The 15,648-nt window shown below is 46.2% G+C and overlaps 1 protein-coding gene across 1 annotated transcript; it reads left to right on the top strand.

Moving 5' to 3' along the window:
* The first annotated feature begins 8,309 nt into the window (after window positions 1–8,309).
* LOC136115381 (coiled-coil domain-containing protein 68-like) lies at window positions 8,310–15,248 on the top strand. The gene is made up of 10 exons (XM_065861463.2): window positions 8,310–8,427; window positions 11,154–11,296; window positions 11,910–12,035; window positions 12,272–12,397; window positions 12,562–12,690; window positions 13,168–13,250; window positions 13,911–14,016; window positions 14,667–14,750; window positions 14,852–14,928; window positions 15,128–15,248. The coding sequence occupies exons 1-10, from the start codon at window positions 8,409–8,411 to the stop codon at window positions 15,201–15,203; spliced, it is 969 nt and encodes a 322-aa protein (XP_065717535.1). The 5' UTR covers window positions 8,310–8,408; the 3' UTR covers window positions 15,204–15,248.
* The last annotated feature ends 400 nt before the right edge of the window (window positions 15,249–15,648 follow it).

The following is a 15,648-nucleotide window of genomic DNA, read 5'->3' as shown; positions in this document are numbered from 1 at the left end:
GGATGCGTTTCTTCAGTTCTGAAAAGCTCCCTTAGTTTCTTGGGGTTTTGTGCCCTTTTGACAAATGGAGAAACTTAAAAGAATAATTAACGTCTCTGGTTGAATTTAAGGAATAAAAGAGCCTTGAAAATGAGTATTCACAGAATAAGGCCTTTGTGTAGGGGAAAAAAGATGAATGAAATGTTTCATCTGGCAGCTCAATGTAATTATTTGAGCTAAAATATGGAGACCAGGCAAAGACTTACTCTACTTTTGCCTAAAAAGGAGGTAAAAATAGCAATGAAGTAATGAGCATGGGCCCCGACCCAGAAAAACCCGACACATGTGCTCCCTTTATGGCTGCGAAATGCGGGCGAGCGCTCCCGTTGGTTGAGTCATGAAGATGCTCGAGTGTGTGGGGAGCACAGCATCCCCAGCCCGAGGGGACGGTGTTCAAGTGCATTAATTAAAAACTAATTAAATGTTTTAACTAGGATGACAACAGCAATACTATTGTGTAACCTCCCAAGTTAAATAGTCAAGGCTTAAATAATTCTATAAATGTTACGGCAACAACCCCCCTAAGGGTTTGGTCAAAAGTCCCTTGAAGCCCTTTAGTTCTACCAGTTATTTTTTGGGATTCTTTGGTTCTTTTCCCAATCTGGATTCAGAAATGGAGCAGCGTGGGATGAGTTGGGCACCCAGCACCCACCGGGACCTCGGTCACATCTCCTCCCTTGCACCTTTAGCCTTTCACCAGGGTGTTAAAAGGAGGAGATGAAGATCTCCAGGAATGGCAGGTGCCACCCTGTCACCTCCTCCTGCCCCGTGCTCCGGTGACAATGGCGTCACCTCCCGGAGGGAAACTCCTCACTAATTGCAGGGCCCGTCCATCCTTCTCCCACGCGCCTCCGTGGCGAGGCTGGGACGTGAGCAATCGCTGTGGCTCCCCAACGATGGGTGTCACATTGACCTCATCGGCGCTCCAAGAGCAACCCAGCTCAGAGCTCTGAAAACACCGGTGGAAACGGGGCCATTTGTCAGCTGTTTACAGCGTCTTGCTCGGCCTTGGCGAGAGGAGAACAGCGATTGACCCTGTTCCTTACCAAATTTTCGTGTCATGCGCACGAATCAATAACCTCATCTCCAGTTCATGGGGGTCCAATCCTTATATTCCTGATTAACGAGCAAAAATCAACAAAAACCCCAGGTGCTGCAACATCTTTGGTTCCAAGCGTTTCACCTTGTCATCTCCTTCCTTATTTATTGTATTAAAGAAGAATACGGAATCACATTTGGTTGGAAAAGACCCTCAAGATCATTGAGACCAACCATTAACCCAACACTGGCACTACCCCGCATCCCCAAGAACCTCATCGATGTGTCTTTTAAAGAAGTTTTAAAGTGAATAACAGCACATCTCAGGTCCTTAGGCTTTGTGAGGGGAAATTGGGTTTGCAGAAGAGGGGTGATTCAGCCAGCGAAACGCCTTGGGGTGAGCTGAGCATCCGCCCTGCACCGTGACACGTCAGGATGTGGGCTGGGACCGAGCAAGGGTTGACTCATCGAACGCTGCTGGGGCTTCACCGCTGAGACATCGGGGCTTTTATCTTCCAGTGAGAGGCCGGGAGGATTTTATCACATCACTTCTGCCGTGCCATGCCTAGGAGATAAAATCTGGTGCGGCGCAAAGAGCCGTGAGCAGCGCTATCGCTTCTCGGATGGAAGTGGCACATTTTCAAAACTGTTAGAACAGAAACCCCAAATTTATCACTGTCTGTCATTTTTCAATATGTTTCTTTGGAAGCCTCGCTTTTCTGATGAGGAGAATCATTATAATTTAGCTGCAGTAACTTGGGGCTCCATTTTCAGTTAACAGATTGTTTATCAAAACGCAGACCCAGAGCAGCAGCTGTGGGATGGGGAGACGGAGATTGACGCGGATGATGGACCAGTCCTGGGGGAAGGAGCCCAACAGACGGCAATTTAATGACTTATCTCCAAACACAAGTGATCGATTCACCGAGCCCGCTCAAGCAAGGCGGCACCGAGCGGCTGGGTTTGGAGAACTCATTATTCGCGCGTATTTATTGCGCGGCAAGAAGAGACACCTTTGGGTAGGAACTCAGCCTACAATGGACTTGGCAGAATCCAATTTGCCAGGCCTGGTTTTATTTTAAGATTCAAGAATTCCTGCTAGGACACCAAGACAAGTGCATCGCCAGCCTGATCACTCAGATCATCGTGGGTTCATTAAAATCCCAATTACCTGCACGTGTGCAGGTGCGTGGAGGATCCTGAAGCCCACGGTGCTCTGCACCCACCCAATGATGCCCCAGCCCCTGGACCATTGCTTGTGGCAGTAAATCAACAGCCAAAACCCAGCCCCACTGATACCAAAGTGCCCCCCGACTGGTGATTTTTAACCCTTTGCTGGGAGCAAAAGGCTTTGCATGGAGAGATCTTCAATTTTTGAAGTTTATTCTCACCCTCGTGTCTAGATGGTGAAAACGCCACGTCGTTCATATACATCTCATTTCCACCCTATGTGGCAAGCCTATCAAAATAAATGTAAGTACTATAAAAACACACAGAAATTATATTTTTAAACAGCTTTCTAACTGCGTTTCTGCACGTTTTTTTGAGCAGTTTTCTCATTTTCCATCTGACATTTGCTGGCACCGCATTTCCTGGCATGAGGACTCGGAACATAATGCCAAGGGATGAAGGCAAATGAGTTCCAAGCAGCGAAAAGATGCGGATATACAAAGGACCACCCAGGAAACAACATCAGTAATGGAGTTTCAATGCAGTGATTCCCAACGTATGGACTACGGAGGTGGTGAGTAAGGGCGCAGATCTGTGTTGTAGTCGTGCTGGGTTTTACAGTTGGATATTTGATGATATAATAGCTTGGAAAAACATGAGTGATAGGGTGAAAAAGTGCAACAGGGATTCGTGTCGATCTACTGTCCTGGTCCCAGGGAGATAATATGATAGGGGATGGTGCTGGGAGACTGTAGATGTCTGAGATAAGTCTCTAGAAGATGTGACTGACTCATCCCTGCTGCAGCGAGTTGCTCTGGGTTGTTACGATGATTTCACCTTCCCACACCTGGATCTGCCAGGTCTACCCCACATCATCACCCTCGCAGCCGCCGGCTCCCGAACCACTCCTGGGCACGCTCTTCAGGCACATGATTAATGCTCAAGTAAATGAGATGTTTTCCTACCCTGTGAGGCAGGAAAACGCCTCAAAGCCAAAGCTACGAAAAGAATTAGGTGTCCCATCTAAGTGCTGCTTTAAGAAACCAAGTGTCAATGTGTATCCTCGGTTGAGTAAGCCCAGACATTTCTCCTGGTAGATCTCCAGGTCAATTGTATTCTAGAGTTGTAAAGCAGTTTGGGTTGGAATGGACCTCCAAAGCTCATCAAGGCCCATGTGTAAGGACATTTTCTACTAGACCAGGCTGCTCCAAGCCCCGTCCAACCTGCCCTTGGACCCTCCAGGGATGGGGCATCCACAGCTTCTCTGGGCAGCTGTTCCAGTGTCTCACCACCCTCATGGTGAGGAATTCCTTCCTTAGATCCCACCTCAATCTCCCCTCTTTCAGTTTAAAGCCATCACCCTTGTCCCATCACGACACGCACTTGTCCCAAGTCCCTCTCCAGCTTTCTTGTAGGTCCCTTTAGGTACTGGGGGCTGCTCTAAGGTCTCTGGAGCTCTCTCCTCTCCAGGCTGGACAACCCCAGGTCTCTCAGCCCATCTCCATGGGGAAGTTGCTGCTGAGCATGTGGCTGCTCCTGCCCCACCAGACCTCCCAGTCATGTCCCAGCTCCATCAGCACATCAGGATCAGGCCCTGCCCTGTTTATCTCACCCACAAGAGCTCCTTGGGCATATCTGCTGGGCCAGGGCCAGCTGGAAGCACCTCCAGAAGGCGACATAAATGGGGTATAAACTCACAGGCAGCGTCCCCTAAGTCTTGTGTTGTATTGGGGTCAAACCCACGCGTTACAACTCATTTACTCCACGGTAACTCTGTGCACAAAGGTTGAGGCTGTGGCTTCCTCCAGGTTGCAAAGTGATGGGGTCTGGTTACCTGATGCTCTTCTGGGCTGACGTGTCTTGCTACAGGTGATGCGACCCAAGGCTGTGAAAGCAAATTCAAGTATTTCCTGTATTTCCTGCAGCTGAGGATAACACCACGCGATGCAAATCCAAGAAGATGTGTATTTCTATGTACTCCATCATGTTCTTGAGGTCTGGAGGATGAGAAAACCATGACTTTCAACCCAGAATGGAAGAAGACAGCTTCATTTGTTAGCAGGTAAGAGAACATCACCGACTCATTTATCATCCCGAGTGTTGACACGGGCAGGAAAATGTGTGTCTTGCACCTTCTTCTTCAGCATCAGACCGTGAAAATAGTGATTTTCTAAGAGCAATCGCATATGACGATCAAAAAAACCACGGTGTCTGAGCTTTCCTGGTCCATAGGGCGCAGCAGGGTGGAAACAGTGAGTCACCATTTCCAGACCTCGCTTTCCTCATCACTACGGGCAGAAAATTAGCACTAATTTTATAGCAGCCGGGTGTAAACGTAACCATAGTGGTCCACATCAGGTTCTTCCTGACTCCTTTACATTTTCTTGGTGTAAATACAGTCGCTAATCCCTGTTTTTAGGGGATCTCCATGCCCGGTGTAACTTGATTAGTTGGTTCATCTCCACTCGATAAACAGCATCAACCAATTTCGATATAAACTGAATAATTATACAGGGCTACTGAGAACGGCAAATAAAGTTTGGTAGGATAATTTAGTACTGACAGAGCACACAAACCCTGCCAATAACCACCCCTCGTTTTAATTACAGTGAAGCAAGTTTTATAGGGAGAGCATTTTGTTGGAACAAATGATTTATGGGGGGCAAAATAACACGACAAGCTCTTTGGTTCACAAGCTCTTCTGTACGTATGAAACTAAAGGAACAGATTCCAAGCTTCGGTTCCTATTTAATTAATTCAAATTAGTGGTTGGTTAGACCCGACACAATATTTATTTCGTTTTCAAATAGCGAATATTGTGAGAGGACCTATTTAGTCAGGAGTAAGCAGGCACTCCCTGGTCTTGGTTAGATGCTTTTAAAATGTCTCTATAACCTGCAGGAAGAGCGAGGGCTTCATTTTCCTGCTAATGTTGTGTTTGCAGCCTCGGCAAGATAAGCAAAACTCTTTATTCTTGCCCAAACTCCTCATGCAACAAAACTCTTATCTTAAAAAGACATTGACAGGAACAGTTAACACACTGTATAATTAAAGCAATAAATTAATTACCAGGCTTCCCTGGTGACTATTAAACACTTGAGGCAAAAAGAGCTGTCTTTGGCTCCTCCTTGAAGGATTATTGCTGTTCAGTTCGAACATTAGCTGGAATTAGGTGACTTTCTCAGGTGCAAACGCGAAGCCACCGACCCCTTCATGTCTGCGTTTCTGAGGCAGCTTTGCTACCGTGTGCCGCTCCGGCTTCGGGACGTTCTCTATCACATCCCTCCACTTCGGGCGTGATTTTGGTGGTTGTAAGGAGGATTTTAAGAGACGGGCGCAGCCATCGGCTGCAGGGGGTTGTTAACGGTAGGGAAATGCCTGGGAGCCCCGTGAGAACCCGTGTGCGCGGACACGCGGGATGTTTGGCATCTGGGTCCTGGTGGTGACTCACACGGGCAGCAGACCAATGACTCACGGGGTTTATGGAGCTGCCGGGCTTGTCAGAGCAAAAACCTCCTCTGACATCTTCATCTGGAAACCCCAACCTTCGGTCTTTGGTTAAACACCTTCTCTCTGGGGCTACAAGCGGAAAAGGTTCTCAAAGCCACCACTGAAAGGCTGTTTATGCAGTTGCTTGGAGGAACATGGAGTCTCCATTACGATGAGTAAAGCTTCACTTTAAACGTATTTGCGTGGTTTCTGGGGAGCACGGACCCAGATGGTGGGCAGGACATGTGGCGACATTTCTTCACGTTATATTCAACAGGCTTTAGGCCAGAGCCCCGAATTTGCAAATAAGCTTAATGTTTGACTCAGCAAAACACAACTGAAGTTTTGAGGGAAAACCTGTAGCCATATATTAACTTTTCCATTTTCTTTTTCATGTGTTTGTGGATATAACTGTGCAAAAAATCAGATGTGTGAATGATAAATGAAACGGTTGCGTGGTTGAACAAGCTGTGGGAGCTGAGTTTCCATCCGTAGGCTGAGCTTAGAGTGTATTCTCTAAGAACCTCGGTGCTGGATCTAAACAGGATGCTGCAGCGAGGAGGAGCGATGATCCCAGGCTGAATCGCTCGCCCATGTTATCCGGGTTCGTTCACCTCCGCTGCCACGCGGGTGTTACACGTGTCGAGGACTCAGGTTAGGCCGAGTCTAAGCTCTCTTGCAATAAAACCTGAAATACGCAGCCTGTTGACTGTGGAATGCGTTGCCATGCAGGAGCAAGGGATGAGAGCCCGGGACGAGCTCCTTCAGCATCGCACCCATCGCCTCCCATGGATGAGGTGCCACAATAACCCCACAAAGCACCAAATCTTACGCCCTCAGAGGTTTCCCACGGCAAAACGGAGTTAGCAAACAATTCCAAACGTGGCTTTAAAGATGCATTAAGTCGCATTTTGCTTCACCTCCCTGAAGCAATAAATCCCAATGAAACCCCACCCTGCATTCAGAGGGCACCTGGAGCCCATCGAGGAGACTCTTAGTCCCAGGAATGTGTTAAAGATTAACCTTAGTTAGCTATTTTCAGTTGGGCTGATAACAGGAAAAACCACCCCCTGGGCCTCTTGGTTTGGAGATTTCGGAGCTGCTGTTGCCAAGGAAGGAGCAGCCCAGGGGTTGACAGGAACCGGGCACAGGCAGGTGAGGCTGGGACCCAAACTTGGTGCTGCTGATCCCATGTTTGCTCTGGGAACGGCTCCTGAAGTTGCACTTTCATCCCCAAGACTTTGCTCTTTCATCCTCCAGGCTCTTTGCTTCTGTGGTGGGGGTGAGAAATGGGTGGCATATTTTTATATATATTTTTTTTTCCCCATTTCTAGTTAATAAGCAAATCATTTTACGCTCCAACAGAATCCTGTTGTTAAGATGCAGGATTCATGCAGGTCACCTAGGGGAATCACAGGGACCTTTCAGCCCCCAAGGCCTCCGGGCACCTATAACCAGGTCCCTATAGGAGTGCAGGGCACGTACAGGTGTGCAGCCCACGGGCAAAATCGCCTTCAGATGCAAAATGTTGATTGGAAAAAAAGAAAACAGAGCGCAATTTGATATATTGATGGGTGTGATGCGATTGGGATATAGATCTTGCAGGAACGGACTTGCCGATCGGGACTTTCCTGTTTGTCAGAGAGTTTATCGCACACTTTTAGCTGTGGATTCTCCGTTTTAGCCTCTTTCCCAGGATGTTTGTGGTTTTCTCAGCCATATTTCCATCAATACATTTCTTTAAAACCCTTTTCTTCAAGACAGCTGCTTTCCCAGGCCTCATTTCTTAGTGGTATATTTGCCATATTTTACCTGTATATTTGCCACCTTTTCAGCTGTATGGTTACCGTATTTTCCCTGTATATTCACCACATTTTGTGCTGTATATTTACTGCATGTTCACCACCTTTTCAGCAGTATGGCTACCGTATTTCACCTGTATATTTGCCACCTTTTCAGCGGTACGTGTACCATGTTTCACCTGTATATTCGCCACCTTTACAGCGGTACATTTACCGTGTTTTACCTGTATATTCTCCATCTTTTAAGAGGTACAGTTACTGTATTTTACTTGTATATTCTCTATATTTTAGCAGTAAAATTACTGTATTTTCCCTGTGTATTCACCACATTTTCAGTGGTACAAATACCGTATTTTCCCTGTATATTCACCACCTTTTCAGCGGTACAATTACCGTATTTTACCTGTATATTCACCACCTTCTCAGCGATATGGTTACCGTATTTTACCTGTATATTCTCCATCTTTTAAGAGGTATGGTTACTGTATTTTACCTGTATATGCTCCATATTTTAGCAGTAAAATTACTGTATTTTCCCTGTGTATTCACCACATTTTCAGCGGTACAAATACCGTATTTTACCTGTATATTCGCCATCTTTTCAGTGGTACCTCTACCATATTTTCCCTGTATATTCGCCACATTTACAGCTGTGCAGTTACCGTATTTTCCCTGTATATTCGCCACCTTTTCACTCGGGGCGTGGCCGCAGGTGGGGGCGTGACCGCAGGTGGGGGTGTGGCCGAGGGCGTGGCCACAGGTGGGGGCGTGTCCAGGGGGGTGTGACCCCGGGCCGGGTCGGTCCGGCTCGGGTCGGTTCCCCTGTGCCGGGGTCCCCGGAGCGGTGTCCGGAGCGAGGCCGCCGGTCCCATGTCCGCTCCCTCCCCAGGTGAGTCCGGGCTCGGGGGCTCTGGGGACGGCGCGTTGTTCCCTGGGGGGCGGTGACATCTCTTCCCTCACCCCGGTGGCCCCTAAAACACCATCCCCGCGGCTGCCGCGACCCCCCGACTTTGGGACTGAGCTGCTGGGTCTCAGCTCTCTGTGACCCCAAGTGCTCGTTCAGCATTTCCCCCATATTAGCCCCTCCAAAACCTGACAAATCCCGTCCCTTGAGCGACCTTTGGCACCAACCGCCACATGTTTTTAATAAACCATCACCCACTTCTTCCCTGTCCCGTATCCCTGCCCTAATTAACGAGCCCGTGTAAAGCCAGAAGTGAGTTATTCTTTGCGGTTTGTGCCGATGCCGCCCGGATGAGCGAACGTCTCGTAGCCGCGGGTCTGGGGGTTGTTTGCAAAGTGATTTCTGGCTCTGAGCTGTTGCGGTGCTGTTAGTCACCGCTTATCTGATGTTCTCCCTCGGCTTCCGTGCGGAAAACAACATCAAATAGGTGCGGTTTTGCCTGGAGAGAGGCGGTGGTGTTGATATGTGCTTGGAGTATTCGTAAAACCTTTTCTTCTAAATATTTGTGAGAACAACGGTAACAAATAAACCGCTTTTCTGTGCATGTGCACTAGAAAGTGGATGGATATTATATAAACTGTAGGAAGAGCGCGGTGTTTATTTACCTCTTTATGACCAAACCTGTAATAACATAAGGATTGTTTCATGTTGTTCCTCCAAATAACGTTATTCTGGATCATTTGGGCTGTTCCTTATATAAGCGAGGGTGGTGCTTTCCTGCTTGGTGTGTCCTGGATTCTGGTGTGAGCTTTAGGGCCAGCGACCATCATCAGTAGAAACAGAGATGTGCTTTTACGGTCCTAAAAATGTAGAATACCTAGAAAAGGTCGCTCACTCTTAAGCAACCTGATTTTCATCCATGTCCAGAACAGCCCAGCTCGGTTGGGCAGGGATGTGGCATCTGCTGATGCTCCCGTTTCCAGAATGCGCCTCATTATGATTTTATCAGAAAATGAGCTAATTAAGAAAGGTGCCAGCCCAAGTGACCTTCCTGGCACTGCGGGCAAGCAGCCCAAACCCCTTGAATTTGGTATTGTCAAATTAACGCCTTTAAAACCGGGATATTGTCCTAAGTGATGTGGAAGCTTTGCAAAGCGCAACCGCTTTTGGCGGGGACTTTTTTGCCCATCCACACCCTCCCCGCCCCTTAAGTGGCTTCATTATCCCTCTGTGTAAAGCTGAATTGGTTGCAGGCATTAATAATGAGCTTGTCTGCCGTGCGTTTGCAGCCCGGGAGTTTTGCAATCCGGCTGACACTGGATGTCACCCTTGCACAGCGCAAACCCGGCAATGGGGCTCGGGGCTTGGTTCTCTCTATGAGAAAAAGAAATCACGGCTTGGCTCTCATCTGACCCCCTATATAGCTTTGAAAAATCATTATTGTTATTATTCCTGAGAGTTACGGAGCTTTGCGCTGCTGCTCATGTCGAAGCAGGACAGGGATAAAGCTCCCGAAGCCACTTAAACCCAGTTCTGTGCGCGGGATAGTCGGGTTTGCTTTAGGAACTTCGCAGACGGGTGGCAAAAGCTTCGGGTTTTTACTTAAACTGCATAAATGTGTGAGTTATTCCCTTATTTTCTGCATGGGATCTCTGGCTGCGAGTTGTCTGGAATAATAGAGCGTTGGGGTGCAGGTTGCTGGTAGAAAGTTGGGGAAATAGTTAGGGAAAAGAAATGAATGTAAGTATATATGATTGATACGTGATTGATACATGATATGTGATTGATACATGATATGTGATATATGATACGTGATATATACATATAATTAGATATTATATATTATGTTGTTATTATATATTGCATATTATATATTATCTATTTTACATATTATATATTGTACATTATATTTTTATATAATTATATATTATAATATATAATATCATCTATAATATATCATGAATATATAAAGAAGTAATTATATATAATTAATTAATATATAAGATATATATTATATAATATTATCTATAATATATTATGTTAATATGTATAATATATAATACATAGTATATAATATAATAATATATAAAATACATATTATAGTAATATAATATATTACATATTATATTACTATAATATATTATATTATTATATAATATATAATATCTATTATTTATAATAGATATATTTTGTATAGAGGGCTTAATCAGCATGTGGTTACAACCTCATATTTTAAAGCACTATGTGTGCATATATATATTAAAAATATATATATTATAGATAATATTATATATAATATAAATCTATATAATATATATAGTCTATATATATCATATAATATACATCTTCTATATTAATTATTGCTGTCACTATTATATACAATATATTCTATATAGTATATAGAATATATATGTTTTTATATTAATTATATATTAATATTATATATAGGATTATATATAATATAATAATACAATTTTATATATAATACTATATATTTATATACATTTTATATTGATATATTTATATATATAATATATATAACATATAATGAATATATCTCATCGAAAAAATAGCAACCAGGTGCCTGCGTTCTTTTTCAAGTGGTCGCCAACGTTTGGTGCTTCAAGCTGGTGCTTCCTTCTTGTCCCAGGGTTGGAAGGGAAGGAAACGGGCTCAAGAGAAGGGTACTAAAAAGCCCCTTTTCCCTGCAGAGCCAAGACCCGCGCGGATCGTGATGACCACGCTGCTGCTGACGCAGCACCTCAGCCGGCAGGACCGCGGCGCCCAGGGGGAGCTCGTCCTCTACGGCTCCTCCTGCTCCCAGCTCACCCAGGAGGCCGAATACGTCAAGAAGGTATCTCCGTGCTCTTTCCAATACCTGAAATACTCTGGGGTTGTTGCTTCCCTGAACGCCGGAGGAAAAGCAGGAAGAACGGAGCTTAGTTAATGATTTTAATGTCCGCCATGGCAAAGAGAACCCCTCCAACGTTTGCTTTCTATAAGATCTCTTCATTCCCTTTACAATTAAATTTACGAAGCTACCATAACTTTACAACGAATTCTTAAGCGCCTCATAACCCAAATCATTCCCAAGAAACAATTAAAGTATGGTGGTGGTGGTGACCCTGGAGACGCCGTGTCCTGCTTGACGCCGACACCACCCCAAATAGGTTGGATATACCATTTCCTTATATTTTTCTCCCGTGAGAGGTGTTGTGAGCACTGAGACGGCCCAGTCCATCTGATGGCTCATTTCTTCGCTCTCAGCAATGCGCAAAAGCCGTTTTTCCCCATCCCAAAAGAGCGCTGTGGGGTGGGAGACAGGAGGATGCGATGGGGATAATTAACAAATAATCAATTGCGCAAAGTTCTTTTTTACAAAGCAGCAGAGTCTTGCCGAGCCAGCTCCATCGCCTGAGCTGTTTCTCATATTATTTCTAAATATATCTCAATATTTCCTGGAGCAGGTGCCGGGGGAGGCGCCGGAGCCGCGGTGCAGCCGCTGGAACCGCAGCCCCGTGGCCACGACGCTGAAGGAAACCGAGGAGCAGCTGCTGCTGGTGAGCAGGGAGAACCAAGTGCTGAAGATCAAGGTGCGTTTTGGGTTGGGTTTGGAGGGTTTTGGACAAATACCTGTGCCTTGCAGCACAGTTCTTTAGCGTTGTGTCCTGGCTGCTGCAACCTGGTGCTTGCTCAATCCATTTGGTTTTGACAAGGGTAAATACTGATATTTATTTTGTATAGAGGGCTTATTCAGCATGTGGTTACAACCTCATTTTGTAAAGCTATATATACATATATATATATATGGTACAATTGCTCTTTGCAGCTGGAAGCCACGAGAGAAGCGGGTGTACAAGCCCTCAGATCCGCCTCCCAAAAGCTGTACGAGAATTACCAGGCGCGCTCGGAACAGCAGAGAAAAAGCCACGAGGATGAGAAGCAGCAAATCCAGGTACAAATCTCCCCCTGTGTGGCCATGACCATGTTCAGGATCATAATATTTCCCCTGGGTCCGGCTCTTTGCGCTGCAAACTTCGATTTAGGAGAAGTAGAATTGGTTTGAAATCCCTTGAGCCCCATCCCAGCAAAGCCCAGTTAATTCCCTTCTTGTTGCAGACCCACAATCTCCAGCACGAAGCGAAGCTCCGGCAAAGCTCCCAAAACAGCGCCCGCCTCGCCGAAAGCGTCAGGGACCGATGCAGCCGCATCGCGGAGATGGAGACGCGCGTGCGGAGGATGCAGGAGGTCCGTCTGTCCATCTGTCTGCGTGTCCGTCCATCCCGGGAGCGGGCGAGGAATTCATTGTGTTCAGTTGCTATTTCACCTTGAAATGAAAACCTCGCCATCCCAATAGTAAAAACCGCTCCTTTTACCCTCAGATATTGGAAAATGTGTTGGAAGTGATGGGTGTGGATGTTGTTTGGTCATGCAGGAAGTCAGCTCCATCAATTATGGCCAATGTAGCAGTAACACGGTGTTCCCTGCCCGGATGCTCATAATTTTGGTCATTAAGTAAAAGCGAGAAGTGCGATTTTAACACAATATGGACTTTGGCCATACAGTCACCCCTTTTGGATTCAATTGCAGAGGTCAGACTGGTTTGTACCCAGAACTGATGTTGATGGAGGTGCTTATTGGGGAATTCTGTTTGCAGAACCTACGGCCAAACTTCTCACCCAATGGTAGGAAGCGTGTTATAACTTTTCCATTCGGTTTCTTTAGGAAAAGCAAACGCTGATAGAGAAGAAGACGTCATTTGAAAAGACGCTTCACCAGATGATGGCGAGGAATGAAGACAGCAAACGGTGACTCAATGCATGTGATAGAAAGTGCTTTTCTTTCTTTCTAGGGGGATTATTCCACATAGGCTACCAGAGAATCATTTCCTTCTGGTAGTGAGATTACTCTTGATGACAGCAAGTGGGTCAAAGAGTGATTTACTGTGATTTCTTGATGTTCATGTCCTGCAGCACTTAGATGTTGATTCTATTTGAACTGCTAGGTTTAAATTGGATATTAGGAAACATTTCTTCATGGGAATGGTTGTTGGGCATTGGAACAGGCTGCCCAGGGCAGTGCTGGAGTCACCGTCCCTGGAGGGGTTGGAAATACACACAGATGAGGTTCTCAGGACATGGGGCAGTGCCAGGGGTGGGTTAATGGTTGGACTCGATCTTAAAGGACTTTTCCAATCAAAATCTATTCCACCTTGCCTGCACTAATTGCACTATTCTTGCTTGAATTCGACACTGTTTCGGTGATGTTTTATGTGAGGTAGAAAAGGCAACAGCCATTATTATGGATTTATTCATTGACAACTAATAAGGGAGGTCCTACCAGGCAAAACACATTTCAGACTATGGTTTTATTTGTTGTGCTTTATACGTGTATGAATTAAGAGTTATTTATCCTCACCAGCAATGCGGGTGGGTGAAGGATCCAGACTGACGCCGCTCTGCCCGCAGGTGCTGGGACGTGGAGCAGCAGATTGTCACCCTGCGGGAGCAGATCTGTCACCTGCAGCGCCTCATCCAGGCCCAGCAGCACGGCCTGCGCGCCGTCATCCAGGAGGTCAGCTCCATCCATTATGGCCAATCGGTTCATCAGTATGGTCATCCAGGAGATCAGCACAATCGGTTATGGCCAATTGGTTGATCAATATGGTCATCCAGGAGGTCACCTCCATTGGTTATGGCCAATTGGTTGATCAATATGGTCATCCAGGAGGCCAGCTCCATTGGTTATGGCCAATTGGTTGATCAGTATGGTCATCCAGGAGATCAGCTCCATGGGTTATGGCCAATCAATTAATCAATATGGTCATCCAGGAGGTCAGCTCCATTGGTTATGGCCAATCAATTAATCAATATGGTCATCCAGGAGGTCAGCTTGATCAGTTATGGCCAATTGGTTAAGCAATATGGTCATCCAGGAGGTCAGCTCCATCAGTTATGGCCAATTGGTTGATCAATATGGTCATCCAGGAGGTCAGCTCAATCAGTTATGGTACATCAATTAATCAATATGATCATCCAGGAGGGCAGCTCAATCAATTACGGCAAATCCATTCATCAACATGGTCAAAGACCAGGGACTTGGATGGTCTGCACTTACCCTGTTGTCACGATACCCTCAGCTCTGTGTTTTTTCTCAACATGGAGATATTTTTGATGTTTTTAAGGTTTCAAATCTCTCACAAGGTTTGATTTCCTACCCCTCAGGCAGAAGAACTGAACAAGGAACTCAAAAGCCAAGATAAAAGGATAGAGGACCTGACCGAGAAGCTGACTGCACTGGAAGCACAGGTGAAGCACAAAAATATCCACCCAAACCCCCCAAAACCCTTTGTGGAGGAGCAGCTGCTGAGAGGGGTTTGGTTGATTTTCTAACTTCTTTTTCCTTGCAGAATAAAGAACTGAAAGACAGAGTGGAGTTCTGGTCTGGAAAGTCCAAGACTATGGTTTCCAAAGGCGTCTGGACAGAGTGAGTACCTGGGGACACATGAGCAACCACCGCTGTCCCCACGGGGCTCTGAGGCCTCAGTTCATCCCACACAGATTATGTTGATAAAGGAGAGGAAAACCACAAGCTCTGCTGCAAACCAGGGCCAAAGTTACAAACCTCGTGGGGGTTAAGCTTGGCTTAGTGTGTTTAAGTGATCTCCACCTTCTGTGCTTTGCAGTGCCCCGCGCCATTCGGGAGCGTTCGGAGCGTCCCCTTATGGGATGCTCGCCCGGCTCCGGCAGCAGGAGAGCTGAAGGGAACGCCTGGATCTTCGAACCCGACCTTTGCAAGGACTTTTCCTGCGTTACAACCTCTTGCTTGCAAGAATAAACCTGGAAATAAGGCAAGAGATGCTGAGATGGCCACACCTGGGGGTGTCGCATCCCTGGTGCAGCACAACGCGGCTCCCCCTGCACAGACAAACAGAGACTCGGTTTAACCCCACTCACCTTTAGGTAAGACTAGAAAATAAACCTTGGCTGCCTGGCACGTTGTTACAGTCGCACTTCTCCACCCGCGGTTGTAGGATGATGGAGGCACTGAGGCGGAGGTTCTGTCCTTTTGGGTGTTGTGGCACATCTTGGGAACCAAACAAAGCAGCGCTACTAAAATAAGGCGTAAAGGCGCTAAGTGTCAGTCTGTTCCTTTTCTTCTCTGACTTTAGCTATATTACTCACACACGGGATTAACCTGGCGAGG

The sequence above is a fragment of the Patagioenas fasciata genome, chromosome Z (genome assembly GCF_037038585.1).
Source record: "Patagioenas fasciata isolate bPatFas1 chromosome Z, bPatFas1.hap1, whole genome shotgun sequence".
In the NCBI taxonomy this organism is placed as follows: domain Eukaryota; kingdom Metazoa; phylum Chordata; class Aves; order Columbiformes; family Columbidae; genus Patagioenas; species Patagioenas fasciata.
Note: the sequence above shows the minus strand (reverse complement) of the source record. Positions and strands in the feature narration are given on the sequence as shown.